We start from the raw sequence: 19752 nt of genomic DNA on the forward strand, positions 1-19752 counted from the left end.
GAGCATTTCCAGGTACCCATTTTACTGATGGGTGAACATAGACAACCGGTGTAAAGAAACACGCCTAATATTTCTACCCTCGCTGGGAATCGAACGCAGACCCTCGCTGTGTGAAGCGAGAGGTTTAGTGATCAGGCCACGGACCACCACATTTATTTATTGTTTATATTATTTCATTTCTGGCAACAATTATATTATTATATACCAACTGACCAAGTTGAGACACGAGATCAAACTAATAAGAACAGCCGAGTGCTGACACGTGGCCTAACACAGGACAGTACCCAAGTTCAGCAGTGATCCACCTCGGACAAGTGATCCAGCTCAGACAAGTGATCCAGCTCAGACAAGTGATCCAGCTCAAACAATTGATCCAGCTGGGACAATTGATCCAGCTCGGACAATTGATCCAGCTCGGACAAGTGATCCAGCTCAGACAAGTGATCCAGCTCAAACAATTGATCCAGCTCGGATAATTGATCCAGCTGGGACAATTGATCCAGCTCGGACAAGTGATCCAGCTCAGACAAGTGATCCAGCTCAAACAATTGATCCAGCTCGGACAATTGATCCAGCTCGGATAATTGATCCAGCTGGGACAATTGATCCAGCTCGGACAAGTGATCCAGCTCAGACAAGTGATCCAGCTCAAACAATTGATCCAGCTCGGACAATTGATCCAGCTCGGACAATTGATCCAGCTCGGACAAGTGATCCAGCTCAGACAAGTGATCCAGCTCAAACAATTGATCCAGCTCGGACAATTGATCCAGCTCGGACAATTGATCCAGCTCGGACAAGTGATCCAGCTCGGACAAGTGATCCAGCTCAGACAAGTGATCCAGCTCAAAATTATCTAAGTACAGACGAGTGACCAAGTTCATACAAGTGATCACGTTCATTTAAGCTGTCATAACTTCAAGCACACAAGTAAGCTCAAAAAATAGATAAAGCAAAGACAAATGATCAAGTTCAAAAGAGCGACAAAGCTCAGTTAGGCGATTAAGTTCAGATATATAACTATGTTCAGAAAAGTGACCATCAGATGAGACTAAGCTCAGAGAAGTGACCAAGCTCAGGCTTAGACAAGTGATGATGATCAAACAGGTAATCATGCTCAAACAAGTAATCATCTTCAAGCAGTTCATCAGTCACACCCAAGTGACCAAGCTGAAACGTGACCAAGTTCAAACGTGACCAAGTTCAAACGTGACCAAGTTCAAACGTGACCAAGTTCAGACGTGACCAAGTTCAGACGTGACCAAGTTCAGACGTGACCAAGTTCAGACGTGACCAAATTCAAGACATAACCAAGCTCTGGAACGTGACCATGCTCAGACACGTGACCATGCTCAGACACGTGACCATGCTCAGACACGTGACCATGCTCAGACACGTGACCATGCTCAGACACGTGACCATGCTCAGACACGTGACCATGCTCAGACACGTGACCATGCTCAGACACGTGACCATGCTCAGACACGTAACCATGCTCAGACACGTAACCATGCTCAGACACGTGACCATGCTCAGACACGTAACCATGCTCAGACACGTAACCATGCTCAGACACGTGACCATGCTCAGACACGTGACCATGCTCAGACACGTAACCATGCTCAGACACTGGCAATATAAACACAAATGCAGTATAATGTGATCCTTTATTGACTACGTTTCGCCCACACAGTGGGCTTTTTCAAGTCACAAACAGAACTACCTGGGGTGGAAGGAACGCGAGTATTTATAGTCCGGCTGAGGTCAGGTGAAGAATGCTGCATCTGATGATGTACCGAGTGGGGTTACAGAGTCTAAAAACTTGGGTAGCTTGGAAAGGAGATTGGATAAGTTTGTGAGCAGACCTTCTACAGTGTTCTTATGTGGGATAGCGATGAAGAAGTTTCTTGGCAAGTGGTTCAGCTATGTTATAGAAGCCACTATTCTGGTTGAAGTTGTCGGATGTAGAAATAAGTGATGATTCCAGGATTCTTGTGTTTATATTGCCATTGTGTCGGTATTTTATACCATTTATTTCCATGCTCAGACACGTAACCATGCTCAGACACGTGACCATGCTCAGACACGTGACCATGCTCAGACACGTGACCATGCTCAGACACGTAACCATGCTCAGACACGTAACCATTCTCAGACACGTAACCATTCTCAGACACGTGACCATGCTCAGACACGTGACCATGCTCAGACACGTGACCATGCTCAGACAAGCGATCAGTTTCGTTCACAGGACAATTCGCAGGAGTGTTCATTCTCCAACAAATAACTAAGCTTGCTGAAGCAAATAGTTTAGAACTCACTAAAGGGGAGAAGATCTGGATAAGTAGGAAGGGCCTATCAACTGTGGTCGGGGCTCTGGAGATGATCAACATAGGGTCTTCGCCGATGGGTATGCTGAAGTCCATCACGGATAACCTGTCACCGCTCGGTGTGTAGTCCATGAATGAAATGTCCGCCTCCTGTCGCAAACAAATAACATGGGGTCAGGTGGCAGTGTGTGTACGTAATATGAGTGCTGGTATTGGTGAAAGAGCAAAGAATGTAATTGAAATAAACAAGATTCTCAATACAATGGATGATAACTCAAGGTCTCAGACTGAGCCGCGGGGGTGATGACCCCCTAAACCCTCTCCAGGTAAACTCCAGGTAATAATGATGATGACTTCAGTTATATTATCTCATGTGAAAAATATGATTGTTCTTTTCTTGATCAATCTAACCTCATTTTAAATGTTCTCTTTACATACATGACTGATCGTAGCCATCCTCTTGAAAACTTAAATCTAAGAAAAATACTGAGTAAATAAATGATAGAATGACAAATAATTCAGTATGTAACAAAATTTAACTTTTGTGTGTTCCTGAGAATTAAGCATCATTTCCCACTTCTTTATAACTAAACAAAAAAAAGCTATTTTGATCGCAGAACTTTGCTTTTGTGGTCAAGACACTCCTGGAACCCTTTCAAGAAAGACTGGTGTAAAACTATTATGTTCTAGGGTTTTGATTGGCAAATATAGAAACAGGGGCTCACAAACCAGCATTCACTTCGGCTCTGGCTACCTAAGAAGACACATCAGAAGAAGTGAGATGGCATCAAGAGGCTGCAATCATTCTCCTGATGCATTGTGCCACATATGTGGTAAATTCATCAAGACAAGTGCAAAGAAGTTCTCTGTAACAGTATCTAATATCTTTAAAGCTTACAAAGCATATTTTGGCATGTCATTTGGGGACCAAGACAAGACCTGGGCACCTCATGTTACTTGTGAACATTGTAAGAAAACATTGGACGGTAAGAAAGTCATTAGTTATATGAAGGATAAAATCTTGAATAGGAACATTTTTTAAAACAAATGTAACAAAAACTAATTATTTTATTCTTTTACAGGATGGTATAGAAGAGAAAACTGAGCCATGAAGTTTGTCATTGCTAGAATATAGTGTGAACCCACTGAACACTCAACTAACTGCTACTTATGCCTGGTGGATCCTTCCAGACACCGAACTGGGGAAACTACATCTATTTCTTATCCAGACCTTCCCTCTTTTATTGCACCAGTACCACACAGTGTTGATCTTCGTATACCTACACCTCCAGAAAGAGGTCAACCGTCAGAAGAAGAAAGCAGCAAATCAGAAAACGAAGAGCTCAGTGACCAAGACTATGATCTTACAGATGCAGCTGATGGAAGGAATCCTTAGTACCCAAAGCAAACAGACCTCAATGACCTTATCAGAGATCTTGGTTTGACAAAGTTATATGCTGAGCTTTTAATTTCAAGGTTCAAGGAGTGGAATTTGGTGGGTCTAAAGCCGTCAACAAACAACAAAATCCCTTACATCAGGGGACTGCTAACGGAGTCAAATGCAATGTTGCAGCATTCACAAAGACCCACACAAAGGATCATTTTGACAACGAAATATAGATCCCAGACTAAACAGGCAACAAGGTTGGCCTGTGCATCACAAAGTAGCTCATTTGCTCATAACTACTAAACAACTCAAATGATGTAATTGAAGTTTTGGCGATTGTTAGGAGTTTGTGTGATTGGTAATTCATATAAAATGTCCTGTCTCCTAAAGGCTGCTCATCCTGCTGTCTAGGGGTTATATTATTAAACATTGACCAAAAAAAAAAAAGACAGACATCCTAGGCCCAGCATGTACCTTCATACAAATTATGATGCATAAGTGTAAATAGTTAATATACAATAGGGAAGGACACAAAAACTTACACAAAAATATATAATAATAATGTATATACAACTTATAATTTATTCTACTACATCACCTTTACTCCAGTTCACATTAGCTCACTAGCACACTGTTACTAGTGAGTAAAATAAAATATATAAAAATATATGAACAGGGAGGCTCCATGACATAACCCCATTCCCTCCCCGCACCCACCTTCTGCCTAGTAGTCTAACTGCCAGCAGGCAAAACCACCATACAGTACTCTCCCAAGATACAGACCTCTGTATACTAGGGCAATACAGATAAACATGAGAACACTTACAAACACAAACAAAATTACCTATAATATACACTAAAAGAACTCACCACACCACATACAACACTACATCTTGTTTCCTCTGCTGTGCGTCACCTACTAAACTAAACATACCTCATCTGATTCTGTCCTGTCCACACTGACTGACCAAGAATAATACGCGTCCGGTTTCAGTACAATCCCGGAACTATCGAGCATTATTTATACAATATTTTTATGCCACACACTGCATAATAGCGGTAAAGATTGAAAACCAAAGCCTTGTCATTGTGGTTGTATACAAGTCTCCAGTTGCAGCTTCCCAGCATTTCCGGGAGCAGCTTTGGAAAATTGATCACTGTCTGAAAAATCTCCCAACTCCTGCCCCAAACATCTTGCTACTGGGAGATTTCAACTTGAGACACCTAAAATGGAGAAGTGTTGCAAATAATATTTTATCACAGGTCACCCCGGGAGGCAGCTCAGATGAAAATTCACACACACGAACTGTTAAGTCTCTGCACAAAATTCACCTTAAACTAGCAAATATTCGAGCCTACACGACTAGAAAATACGCTGGACCTCATCTTTAATAACAACGACGATCTGACACGTAATATAACCGTATCAAAGATCAAAGAACTCAGATCACAGCATAATAGAGGTACAGACATGAATGCACAGGGCTCCTAACCAGCAAAATGTGATCAGTTATGATGGAATCATCATAAAATTCAATTTCAATAACAAAAACATACGCTGGGAACAAGTCAACAATGTCCTAAATGAAACAAGCTGGGAAGATATCGTAAACAACTCAGACCCGAAACTTTGCCTGGAAAAAATTAAACTCTGTGGTTCTTGAGATCTGCTCAAGGCACATTCCATTAAGAAAAAGAAGATATAAACTAGAAAGAGAGACACGCTCCCTATACAGACGAAGGTGAAGACTGGCCAGTATATCTGAAATACGAAGAGAGGCACTTCCTGACAACTCTGTGACTGAAGAAATAGCTCCTAACATCCCAGTGATTTATCTGAGTCTTCAACTTCCAACTGTGACCTTTTGTTGCTGTGTCCCATCTCTGGAACATCCTGTCTCTGTCCACCTTGTCGATATTTTATTACATCGTTATCATATCCCCCCCTATCTCTCTTGTCTTCCAGTGTCGTAAGGTCGATTTCCCTAACCTCTCCTGTGTGTGTGTGTGCGTGTGTGTGTGTGCGTGTGTGTGTGTGTGTGTGTGTGTGTGTGTGTGTGTGTGTGTGTGTGTGTGTGTGTGTGTGTGTGCGTGTGTGTGTGTGTGTGTGTGTGTGTGTGTGTGTGTGTATGTGTGTGTGTGTGTGTATGTGTGTGTGTGTGTATGTGCGTGTGTGTGTATGTGTGTGTGTGTGTGTGTGTACTCACCTAGTTGTACTTGCTTAGTTGAGGCTGCAGGGGTCGAGTCCTAGCTCCTGGCCCTGCCTCTTCACTGGTCGCTACTAGGTCACTCTCCCTGAACCGTGAGCTTTATCATACCTCTGCTTAAAGCTATGTATGGATCGTGTGTGTGTGTGTGTGTGTGTGTGTGTACTCACCTAATTGTACTCACCTAATTGTGGTTGCAGGGGTCGAGACTCAGCTCCTGGCCCCGCCTCTTCACTAATCGCTACTGGATCCTCTGCGTCCACTACATCACTTGCTGTGTGTGTGTGTGTGTGTGTGTGTGTGTGTGTGTGTGTGTGTGTGTGTGTGTGTGTGTGTGTGTGTGTGTGTGTGTGTGTGTGTGTGTGTGTACCTTCAACAAAGATCACATTGCAAATTAATTTAGCAAAGATAAATAAATCATTAACTTTAAACATTAGTTGTCATAGATGCTAACATAGGAAGAAACTTAGAGCGTTTATATTTGAAAATAGAATCAAAGATCTATGAAACGGAGCCCTGTAAAGCAGAGGTCGTTTAAAACGAACAAAAATTTTGGTGTCCCTTTAAAATAGTCATGAAACTCACCAAATATATTATTTAGAACAGCTATCTAGTCCGCTCCTGCATTAAATATAAAGGAGTAACTCCGGTGAATCGCATGTTTGTGGTCTAAAGTTCGTATTGGTGCGTCGACTGTCACTGTTACTACACAGCTGGGCCAGTGACTGCCCGTCCCTGTGTCACAGTGTGCAAGCACGTTCACACCAATCATTTTATTAGTGCACCGTGTACAGTGTTATTATCAATGTCTTCTGAAGCAAGTAATGGTGCCAAGAAGAAGCGTGTTAAAAAGAAATCTGAATACTGAAATAATCCGCTCTTATGAATCTGAAAAGTATGTTTCAGTCCAACTTCGAGTATAAACTTATGTTGTTAATTAATGATCCGAGACGGACCCAAACATCGTGTTAAATTTCACTCCCGAAAGCGCGAGTTATCTCTGTGTTGCTCCAGTTATGGTACTGTGCCTTATTGTTATTCAGAAACTTGGATTAATAAGAAAGAGTCACTTGTTTGCACAGAACTGCTTAATGCCTCAAATGATGTAGTGGAAGTTTTAGCAGTAAAGGTCGAGAACCAAAACCTAGTCATTGTGGTAGTCTACAAGCCTCCGGATGCAACATCCCAGCAATTCCAGGAACAGCTGTTAAAAATTGACCACTGTCTGGAAAATCTTCCAGCTCCTGCACCCAACATCTTGCTCTTGGGGGATTTCAACTTCAGGCACCTAAAATGGAGGAATATAGCAAATAATATTGTTGCAGTAATAACACCAGGAGGCAGCTCTGATGAAAACTCACACTCACACGAGCTTTTAAATCTCTGCACAAAATTCAATTTAAACCAGCAAATAATAGAGCCTACTAGACTGGAGAATACACTAGACCTCATCTTCACTAACAATGATGATCTGATAAGAAATGTCACCATATCAAAAACAATATACTCAGATCACAACATAATTGAGGTTCAGACATGTATGCGTGGAGCCCCAGACCGACATAATGAGACTAGTCACGAGGGAGCATTCACCAAATTCAACTTCAATAACAAAAACATAAAGTGGGACCAAGTAAACCAAGTCCTAACCGATATAAGCTGGGAAGATATACTAAGCAACACAGACCCCAACCTATGCCTAGAACAGATTAACTCGGTGGCACTCAATGTATGCACAAGGCTTATTCCTCTAAGAAAAAGGAGGAATAGATGTAAAATAGAAAGAGACAGGCGCTCCCTTTACAGGCGACGGAAAAGAATAACAGAGCGGCTAAAAGAGGTCAATATATCTGAAATGAGTAGGGAGACACTGGTCAGAGAAATAGCAAGCATCGAACTTAAGCTAAAAGAATCCTTTAGGAGTCAGGAATCGCGGGAAGAACTAAAAGCCATAAATGAAATCGAAAGAAACCCAAAGTATTTCTTCTCCTATGCCAAATCAAAATCGAGAACAACGTCCAGTATTGGGCCCCTTCTTAAACAAGATGGGTCCTACACAGATGACAGCAAGGAAATGAGTGACCTACTCAAGTCCCAATATGACTCAGTTTTTAGCAAGCCGCTAACCAGACTGAGAGTCACAAAATTTGATTAACACAATCCTATCCGATGTTATCCTGACGCCAAATGACTTCGAACAGGCGATAAATGACATGCCCATGCACTCTGCCCCAGGGCCAGACTCATGGAACTCTGTGTTCATCAAGAACTGCAAGAACCCCCTATCACGAGCCTTTTCCATCCTATGGAGAGGGAGCATGGACACGGGGGTCGTCCCACAGTTACTAAAAACAACAGACATAGCCCCACTCCACAAAGGGGGTAGTAAAGCAACAGCAAAGAACTACAGACCAATAGCACTAACATCACATATCATAAAAACCTTTGAAAGGGTCCTAAGAAGCAAGATCACCACCCATCTAGAAACCCATCAGTTACACAACCCAGGGCAACATGGGTTTAGAACAGGTCGCTCCTGTCTGTCTCAACTATTGGATCACTACGACAAGGTCTTAAATGCACTAGAAGACAAAAAGAATGCAGATGTAATATATACAGACTTTGCAAAAGCCTTCGACAAGTGTGACCATGGCGTAATAGCGCACAAAATGCGTGCTAAAGGAATAACAGGAAAAGTCGGTCGATGGATCTATAATTTCCTCACTAACAGAACACAGAGAGTAGTCGTCAACAGAGTAAAGTCCGAGGCAGCTACGGTGAAAAGCTCTGTTCCACAAGGCACAGTACTCGCTCCCATCTTGTTCCCCATCCTCATATCCGACATAGACAAGGATGTCAGCCACAGCACCGTGTCTTCCTTTGCAGATGACACCAGAATCTGCATGACAGTGTCTTCCATTGCAGACACTGCAAGGCTCCAGGCGGACATCAACCGAATCTTTCAGTGGGCTGCAGAAAACAATATGAAGTTCAACGATGAGAAATTTCAATTACTCAGATATGGTAAACATGAGGAAATTAAATCTTCATCAGAGTACAAAACAAATTCTGGCCACAAAATAGAGCGAAACACCAACGTCAAAGACCTGGGAGTGATCATGTCGGAGGGTCTCACCTTCAAGGACCATAACATTGTATCAATCGCATCTGCTAGAAAAATGACAGGATGGATAATGAGAACCTTCAAAACTAGGGAGGCCAAGCCCATGATGACACTCTTCAGGTCACTTGTTCTATCTAGGCTGGAATATTGCTGCACACTAACAGCACCTTTCAAGGCAGGTGAAATTGCCGACCTAGAAAATGTACAGAGAACTTTCACGGCGCGCATAACGGAGATAAAACACTTCAATTACTGGGAGCGCTTGAGGTTCCTAAACCTGTATTCCCTGGAACGCAGGAGGGAGAGATACATGATTATATACACCTGGAAAATCCTAGAGGGACTAGTACCGAACTTGCACACGAAAATCACTCACTACGAAAGCAAAAGACTTGGCAGACGATGCACCATCCCCCCAATGAAAAGCAGGGGTGTCACTAGCACGTTAAGAGACCATACAATAAGTGTCAGGGGCCCGAGACTGTTCAACTGCCTCCCAGCACACATAAGGGGGATTACCAACAGACCCCTGGCAGTCTTCAAGCTGGCACTGGACAAGCACCTAAAGTCAGTTCCTGATCAGCCGGGCTGTGGCTGGTACGTTGGTTTGCGTGCAGCCAGCAGCAACAGCCTGGTTGATCAGGCTCTGATCCACCAGGAGGCCTGGTCACAGACCGGGCCGCGGGGGCGTTGACCCCCGGAACTCTCTCCAGGTAAACTCCAGGTGTTCTTCACGTCCCCCGAGAGATAAGATAAGAGAGATAAGATAAGATTTCGTTCGGATTTTTAACCCCGGAGGGTTAGCCACCCAGGATAACCCAAGAAAGTCAGTGCGTCATCGAGGACTGTCTAACTTATTTCCATTGGGGTCCTTAATCTTGTCCCCCAGGATGCGACCCACACCAGTCGACTAACACCCAGGTACCTATTTGCTGCTAGGTGAACAGGACAATAGGTGTAAGGAAACGTGTCGAAATGTTTCCACCCGCCGGGAATCGAACCCGGGCCCTCCGTGTGTGAAACGGGAGCTTTAGCCACCAGACCACCGGGCCGGGATGTTTCAGTGATCTACGGTGCTCTTCAAGTCCCCCGAGACTCTGTTGATAAAGCAAAAAAACCTCTACAAAGTATAAATGTCCAAATGTTGCACATGTTTCTAATTCATAGAAATGGCAAAATATACAAAGGTTGAAGCAGCATCGCGCAAATTGTTTGATCTATTGCGCGCTGCTGGGTTAATGTTCATTCTGTTGAGCATAAGCCTGCCAAACAAATTAAGTTGGATTCAATATTTAAACCTGTCCCTCGTTTTACAGATCCTAAATCATAAGAACATAAGAACTTAAGAATGGAGGAACACTGCAGCAGGCCTGTTGGCCCATACTAGGCAGGTCCTTTACAATTCATCCCACTAACAAAACATTTGCCCAACCCAATTTTCAATGCTACCCAAGAAATAATCTCTGATGTGAAAGTCCCACTCAAATCCAACCCCTCCCACTCATGTACTTATCCAACCTAAATTTGAAACTACCCAAAGTCCCAGCCTCAATAACCCAACTAGGTAGACTGTTCCACTCATCTACTACCATATTTCCAAACCAATACTTTCCTATGTCCTTTCTAAATCTAAACTTATCTAATTTCAATCCATTACTTTGGGTTCTCTCTTGGAGAGATCCTCAAGACCTTATTAATATCCCCTTTATTAATACATAAGAAACATAAGAAAGGAGGAACACTGCAGTAGGCCTGTTGGCCCATACTAGGCAGGTCCTTTACAATTCATCCCACTGACAAACATTTGACCAACCCAATTTTCAATGCTACCCAAGAAATAAGCTCTGATGTGCAAGTCCCACTCAAATCCAACCCCTCCCACTCATGTACTTATCCAACCTAAATTTGAAACTACCCAAAGTCCTAGCCTCAATAACCCAACTAGGTAGACTGTTCCACTCATCAACTACCCTATTTCCAAACCAATACTTTCCTATGTCCTTTCTGAATCTAAACTTATCCAACTTAAATCCATTACTGCGGGTTCTCTCTTGGAGAGATATCCTCAAGACCTTGTTAATATCCCCTTTATTAATACCTATCTTCCACTTATACACCTCGATCAGGTCTCCCCTCATTCTTCGTCTAACAAGTGAATGTAACTTGAGAGTCTTCAATCTTTCTTCATAAGGAAGATTTCTAATGCTATGTATTAATTTAGTCATCCTACGCTGAATGTTTTCTAAGGAATTTATGTCCATTCTGTAGTATGGAGACCAGAACTGAGATGCATAATCTAGGTGAGGCCTTACTAATGATGTATAAAGCTGCAGTATGACCTCTGGACTTCTGTTGCTTACACTTCTTGATATAAATCCCAGTAATCTATTTGCCTTATTACGTACGCTTAGGCATTGCTGTCTTGGTTTAAGGTTGCTGCTTACAATAACCCCCAAGTCCTTTTCACAATCTGTATGGCTAAGTTCTACATTATTTAACTTGTAAGTGCTAGGGTTATGGACACTCCCGAGCTTCAGAACCTTGCATTTATCTACATTGAACTGCATCTGCCACTTTTCTGACCAAGAGTAGAGTTTGTCTAAATCCTCCTGAAGTTCCCTAACATCTACGTTTGAATCAATTATCCTACCTATCTTCGTGTCATCGGCGAATTTGCTCATATCACTAGTAATTCCTTCATCAAGATCATTGATATATATTATAAACAACAACGGGCCCAAGACTGATCCCTGTGGAACGCCACTTGTTACTGATCCCCACTCGGATTTAACCCCATTTATGGACACTCTCTGCTTCCTGTCTGTGAGCCATGATTCGATCCACGAGAGCACCCTTCCCCCAATGCCATGAGCTGCTACTTTCTTCAACAGTCTCTGGTGCGGAACTCTATCAAATGCCTTACTAAAATCTAAGTAAACAATATCAAATTCTTTATCGTGGTCAACAGCCTCAAAAGCTTTACTGAAGAAAGTTAATAAATTAGTTAGACAAGACCGGCCTCTTGTGAATCCATGCTGAGTATCATTAATCAAGCTATGCTTATCGAGATGGCTTCTTATAATCTCAGCTATAATTGACTCTAGTAATTTGCCTACAATTGAGGTCAGGCTTATTGGGCGGTAATTTGACGGTAACGACTTGTCCCCTGTTTTAAAAATAGGAATTACATTAGCCAGCTTCCACATATCAGACACTATACCTGTTTGAAGAGATAAATTAAAAATATTAGTTAATGGTTCACAGACTTCCATTTTGCATTCCTTTAGAACCCTTGAAAAAACCTCATCAGGACCCGGTGACTTATTTTGCTTCAGTCGGTCTATCTGCTTCACAACCATTTCACTAGTGACTGTGATGTTACATAATTTATCTTCTTCTGGCCCACTATAAAAATTAATTACCGGAATATTATTAGTGTCTTCCTGTGTAAAAACCGAGAGAAAATAATTATTTAAAATCGAGCACATTTCATTCTCTTTGTCAGTAAGATGCCCATAGTTATTTTTAAGGGGACCTATCTTATCTCTGACTTTTGTTCTATAGACTTGGAAAAAACTTTTTGGGTTAGTTTTAGAATCCCTAGCAACTTTAATTTCATAGTCCCTTTTAGCTTTTCTTATCCCCTTTTTAATGTCCCTCTTAATGTCAATATACTGATTCATAAGGTGACCCTCGCCTCTTTTGATACGCCTATAAATTCCTTTCTTATGCCCTAGTAGATATTTCAGCCTATTATTCATCCATTTTGGGTCATTTCTATTTGATCTAATTTCCTTATAAGGGATAAACGTTCTTTGAGCAGCATGTATTGTGTTCAGAAAACTAAAATCAGTTTTTCATGCCCCTCTGAAAATTCTATCCAAACAGACTCTGTATGTGTTACTTCAGACTTAATACCCGTTTTTATGCAACAGTTCAAGCGATCTCGGACATACAATGCCACCCCACCCCCCTTCCCGATACTTCTATCTACTTGGAACAATTTAAAACCCTGAATATGACATTCCGCAGGCATGTCCCGACTTTTTGAATTAAACCACGTCTCAGTTAAGGCAAATACATCAATGTTACCTGCACTAGCAACTAATCTCAACTCCTCCATCTTATTCCTAGCACTACGGCAATTAGCATAATAAACATTGAAAGACTCTCCTTTCTCTTTACCCTTCCTGCTGATTTCTGTTTTTCTACTAAACCTATTACTGTCCTTATCACCCAAAGTCCCTGGCTTTTCAATATCTACCTCGTTCTGCTTATTACTAGTTCCCCTAGAACTCGTAATATTACTACACTGGGACTTCACTGTTTTCCTGCCAAAACCCATACCACTAACTATTCCTAGTTTAAAGTCCTAACTGCTCCCTCCACTGCAGTTGCCAGTGCTACCACCCCAGACCTAGATAAGTGAACCCCATCCCTGGCATACATGTCATTTCTGCCATAGAAGAGGTCCCAGTTGTCAATGAATGTTACCGCATTTTCCTTACAGTATTTGTCCAGCCAGCAATTGACAACAATTGCCCTGGACAACCATTCATTTCCAACTCCTCTCCTTGGCAAAATACCACATATGACAGGGTTCCCACCCTTACTCATAATTATTTCTATTGCTGACCTATACCTGCTAATCAGGTCTTCACTCCTACGTTTGCCAACATCGTTGCCTCCAGCACTGAGACAGATAATAGGATTGCCCCCATTACCTCTCATGATGTCATCCAGACGGCTAATAATATCCTCCATCCCAGCCCCAGGAAAGCAAACTCTCTGTCTCCTACTCCTGTCCTTCAAGCAGAACGCCCTATCCATATACCTAACTTGGCTATCCCCAACAACAACAATATTCTTACCTTCCTTGGTGTCGTTCGTCGTATGTAATTCTTTTTAATAAGTTCAATTTTTAAGAGAGTTTGGCCTATTCGGCAATTTCGACTTATTAGGCACGATACAAGATGCAAAACATCCAAGGAGGGAGTTGAATGATAGCTCTAGGCTTTTCGTGTTGCAATCAACACATCCTCTTTTCTGCAATGTTGCAGAAAAGAGGAGGTCTAAGCAAATATGATAACAAGAAGCACATTATCTGGAGTGAAGTAGAGAGATGGGAGGCATACCAATACCCATGGTCGGAAAGATTGAATATTATAGTATTAGAAAAACAGCCAGGCCACGAACATTATCTTATGAGTCTCCGCTCATATAGAAAACGGGTCCATTTAAGGGTAGACATCTGTAAGTTACACAAAGTGATACAGCAAAGCTTATCTGCTTCACAAGCTTCTGAGGCAGACGCTGGATATGATATAAATAACTTTACATACCAAATATAGTATGCTTAAGATTATTTATTATTATCACACTGGCCGATTCCCACCAAGGCAGGGTGGCCAGAAAAAGAAAAACTTTCACCATCATTCACTCCATCACTGTCTTGCCAGAAGGGTGCTTTACACTACAGTTTTTAAACTGCAACATTAACACCCCTCCTTCAGAGTGCAGACACTGTACTTCCCATCTCCAGGACTCAAGTCCGGCCTGCCGGTTTCCCTGAACCCCTTCATAAATGTTACTTTGCTCACACTCCAACAGCACGTCAAGTATTAAAAACCATTTGTCTCCATTCACTCCTATCAAACACGCTCACGCATGCCTGCTGGAAGTCCAAGCCCCTCGCACACAAAACCTCCTTTACCCCCTCCCTCCAACCTTTCCTAGGCCGACCCCTGCACCGCCTTCCTTCCACTACAGACTGATACACTCTTGAAGTCATTCTGTTTCGCTCCATTCTCTCTACATGTCCGAACCACCTCAACAACCCTTCCTCAGCCCTCTGGACAACAGTTTTGGTAATCCCGCACCTCCTCCTAACTTCCAAACTACGAATTCTCTGCATTATATTCACACCACACAATGCTCTCAGACATGACATCTCCACTGCCTCCAGCCTTCTCCTCGCTGCAACATTCATCACCCATGCTTCACACCCATATAATAGCGTTGGTAAGACTATACTCTCATACATTCCCCTCTTTGCCTCCAAGGACAAAGTTCTTTGTCTCCACAGACTCCTAAGTACACCACTCACCCTTTTCCCCTCATCAATTCTATGATTCACCTCATCTTTCATAGACCCATCCGCTGACACGTCCACTCCCAAATATCTGAATACATTCACCTCCTCCATACTCTCTCCCTCCAATCTGATATCCAATCTTTCATCACCTAATCTTTTTGTTAACCTCATAACCTTACTCTTTCCTGTATTCACTTTCAATTTTCTTCTTTTGCACACCCTACCAAATTCATCCACCAATCTCTGCAACTTCTCTTCAGAATCTCCCAGGAGCACAGTGTCATCAGCAAAGAGCAACTGTGACAACTCCCACTTTATGTGTGATTCTTTATCTTTTAACTCCACGCCTCTTGCCAAGACCCTCGCATTTACTTCTCTTACAACCCCATCTATAAATATATTAAACAACCACGGTGACATCACACATCCTTGTCTAAGGCCTACTTTTACTGGGAAATAATTTCCCTCTTTCCTACATACTCTAACTTGAGCCTCACTATCCTCGTAAAAACTCTTCACTGCTTTCAGTAACCTACCTCCTACACCATACACTTGCAACATCTGCCACATTGCCCCCCTATCCACCCTGTCATACGCCTTTTCCAAATCCATAAATGCCACAAAGACCTCTTTAGCCTTATCTAAATACTGTTCACTTATATGTTTCACTGTAAACACCTGGTCCACACACCCCCTACCTTTCCTAAAGCCTCCTTGTTCATCTGCTATCCTATTCTCCGTCTTACTCTTAATTCTTTCAATAATAACTCTACCATACACTTTGCCAGGTATACTCAACAGACTTATCCCCCTATAATTTTTGCACTCTCTTTTATCCCCTTTGCCTTTATACAAAGGAACTATGCATGCTCTCTGCCAATCCCTAGGTACCTTACCCTCTTCCATACATTTATTAAATAATTGCACCAACCACTCCAAAACTATATCCCCACCTGCTTTTAACGTTTCTATCTTTATCCCATCAATCCTGGCTGCCTTACCCCCTTTCATTTTACCTACTGCCTCATGAACTTCCCCCACACTCACAACTGGCTCTTCCTCACTCCTACAAGATGTTGTTCCTCCTTGCCCTATACACGAAATCACAGCTTCCCTATCTTCATCAACATTTAACAATTCCTCAAAATATTCCCTCCATCTTCCCAATACCTCTAAGTCTCCATTTAATAACTCTCCTCTCCTATTTTTAACTGACAAATCCATTTGTTCTCTAGGCTTTCTTAACTTGTTAATCTCACTCCAAAACTTTTTCTTATTTTCAACAAAATTTGTTGATAACATCTCACCCACTCTCTCATTTGCTCTCTTTTTACATTGCTTCACTACTCTCTTAACCTCTCTCTTTTTCTCCATATACTCTTCCCTTCTTGCATCACATCTACTTTGTAAAAACTTCTCATATGCTAACTTTTTCTCCTTTACTACTCTCTTCACATCATCATTCCACCAATCGCTCCTCTTCCCTCCCGCACCCACTTTCCTGTAACCACAAACTTCTGCTGAACACTCTAACACTACATTTTTAAACCTACCCCATACCTCTTCGACCCCATTGCCTATGCTCTCATTAGCCCATCCTCCAATAGCTGTTTATATCTTACCCTAACTGCCTCCTCTTTTAGTTTATAAACCTTCACCTCTCTCTTCCCTGATGCTTCTATTCTCCTTGTATCCCATCTACCTTTTACTCACAGTGTAGCTACAACAAGAAAGTGATCTGATATATCTGTGGCCCCTCTATAAACATGTACATCCTGAAGTCTACTCAACAGTCTTTTATCTACCAATACATAATCCAACAAACTACTGTCATTTCGCCCTACATCATATCTTGTACACTTATTTATCCTCTTTTTCTTAAAATATGTGTTACCTATAACTAAACCCCTTTCTATACAAAGTTCAATCAAAGGGCTCCCATTATCATTTACACCTGGCACCCCAAACTTACCTACCACACCCTCTCTAAAAGTTTCTCCTACTTTAGCATTCAGATCCCCTACCACAATTACTCTCTCACTTGATTCAAAGGCTCCTATACATTCACTTAACATCTCCCAAAATCTCTCTCTCTCCTCTGCATTCCTCTCTTCTCCAGGTGCATACACGCTTATTATGACCCACTTCTCGCATCCAACCTTTTCTTTAATCCACATAATTCTTGAATTTACACATTCATATTCTCTTTTCTCCTTCCATAACTGATCATTCAACATTACTGCTACCCCTTCCTTTGCTCTAACTCTCTCAGATACTCCAGATTTAATCCCATTTATTTCCCCCCACCGAAACTCCCCTACCCTCTTCAGCTTTGTTTCGCTTAGGGCCAGGACATCCAACTTCTTTTCATTCATAACATCAGCAATCATCTGTTTCTTGTCATCCGCACTACATCCACGCACATTTAAGCATCCCAGTTTTATAAAGTTTTTCTTCTTCTCTTTTTTAGTAAATGTCTACAGGAGAAGGGGTTACTAGCCCATTGCTCCCGGCATTTTAGTCGCCTCATACGACACTCATGGCTTACGGAGGAAAGATTCTTTTCCACTTCCCCATGGACAATAGAAGAAATAAAGAGGAACAAGAGCTATTTAGAAAAAGGAGAAAAACCTAGATGTATATATATATATATATATATGCATGTGCGTGTCTGTGAAGTGTGACCAAAGTGTAAGTAGGAGTAGCAAGATATCCCTGTTATCTAGCGTGTTTATGAGACAGAAAAAGATAGGTTTAGTAAACTATAAAGATCCAGATTTAAGCCTCATAAAAAAAAATACGTCCCAGTGGAAGGACAAGAAAAAAGAGATCAATCAATCAATCAATCAAGTTTATTCTCTGTAAGGATTACAATGCAGGTTTTACAGAATTTGGATATTGTGTGGTTTACATGTTAGAAAATACTAATTACAGAGAGGGCCACTAGGACACCTAGCATGGCTAGGCATTTCGGGCAGATTTAGTTTAATTCTAAACTTTAAATTATTACAGATTATGGAGTAAGTTGGTATTAAGGCTAAGTGACTACATTATAGTTTGTGAGTTTAGCAATGTGAATGCTTTTGTTTTGGCACAATACATAGTTTCTTTATTGGAGTATCACAGGCATACTTATGACTAGTTAGGAATCATTATTTTAAGATTAAGATTCGTATTTCTGGGTTTATAGTCAAATGGGAGAGTGAGTAAGTGTGAACCACCAGGTGGTTATCATGTAGTTAGTTGTCGGGGTGTATCAGGGAGATAAGATGTTTACTAACGGTAGTTTTGAAGGTGATGAATGTGTCTGCAGTTCTAGAGTTTTCAGGTAGGGTGTTCCAGATTTTAGGGCCTTTGACATACATTGAATTTTTGTAAAGGTTTAGTCGGACACGGGGAATGTCATAGAGATGTTTGTGTCTGGTGATATGCCTCTGGGTCCTGTCACAACTATCAAGAAAGCGTTTTCGGTCAAGGTTAATATTGGAATTTAAGGTCCTGTAGACGTAGATTGCACAGTAGTAAGCGAAGATGTTCTGAACAGGGAGTAAGTTTAGATCTATGAAGAGTGGGGGGAGGGTGTTGCCAGGGATGGGATTTAGTGATTATTCTTACTGCAGCTTTTTGTTGGGTTATTATTGGCTTTACATGTGCTGCTTCAGTTGATCCCCAAGCACAAATAAAATAGGTGAGGTATGGATATATAAGTGAATGGTATAGTGTGAGAAAGGCAGTTTGCGGTACGTAGTATCGTATCTTGGAGAGGATCCCAACCGTTTTGGATACTTTTTTTGTTATGTGTTTGATATGGGTGCTGAAATTCAGGTTGTTGTCGAGGTATAGGCCTAGGAATTTCTCCTCATTATGTCTGGCAATTAGAGTGTTGTCGATCTTAATGTTAAGTTGCGCAACACCTGCTCTGCTACCAAACATAATATAGTAGGTTCTGTCAGTGTTAAGTGTAAGTTTACTGGCTGTCATCCAAGTCGATATTTTTACAGCTCCTCGTTAACAATGGTGTTGAGGGTGGCAAGATTAGGGTGGGAGATGACGTAAGTCGTGTCGTCAGCAAAGAGAATGGGTTTCAGGTGTTGGGATACGTTTGGAAGATCATTGATGTAAATGAGGAAGAGCAGGGGACCAAGGACTCTTCCCTGCGGCACTCCAGTATCAAGTGACCGTGTTGATGATGCTGTGTCTTTTAATGGTGACATACTGATATCTATTAGTAAGGTAGGATTTGAAATATGCAAGCGCATGGCCTCTTATACCATAATGGTCAAGTTTGTGGAGCAGGATGCCGTGGTCTACTGTGTCAAAAGCTTTTCCAATGCTGTGTAAAGCAGGTCTAGCATTTTTACAATTGCATCATTAGTGCTTTTATTTTTCCTGGATCCAAATTGGCAGGGTTGAGTATGTTTTGTGACGTTATAAGTGAATATGGTCTCCTGTGCACGAGTTTCTCAAAGATTTTGGATAGCAATGGTAAGTTTGATATTGGCCTATAGTTGTTTGCATCTGTAGGGTCACCACCTTTATGTAGTGTCGGGAAAGTGCTAGTTTCTAGTGACTTGTTAAAAAGTAATGTAATAGCATACGAAAGGACATGG

General features: G+C 41.7%; 1 protein-coding gene across 1 annotated transcript in view; it reads right to left on the reverse strand.

The window, feature by feature from the left end:
* The window catches only part of LOC128692796 (glutamate receptor ionotropic, delta-1-like), an 89292-nt gene that overhangs the window by 37650 nt on the left and 31890 nt on the right, over positions 1-19752 (reverse strand). The window contains exon 6 of the mRNA XM_070090137.1: positions 2322-2480. Within this exon, the coding sequence (XP_069946238.1) occupies positions 2322-2480 (159 nt within the window). The remainder of the gene's footprint in view (positions 1-2321; positions 2481-19752) is intronic.

Source organism: Cherax quadricarinatus, chromosome 30 (genome assembly GCF_038502225.1).
Source record: "Cherax quadricarinatus isolate ZL_2023a chromosome 30, ASM3850222v1, whole genome shotgun sequence".
NCBI classification, from domain to species: Eukaryota; Metazoa; Arthropoda; class Malacostraca; order Decapoda; family Parastacidae; genus Cherax; species Cherax quadricarinatus.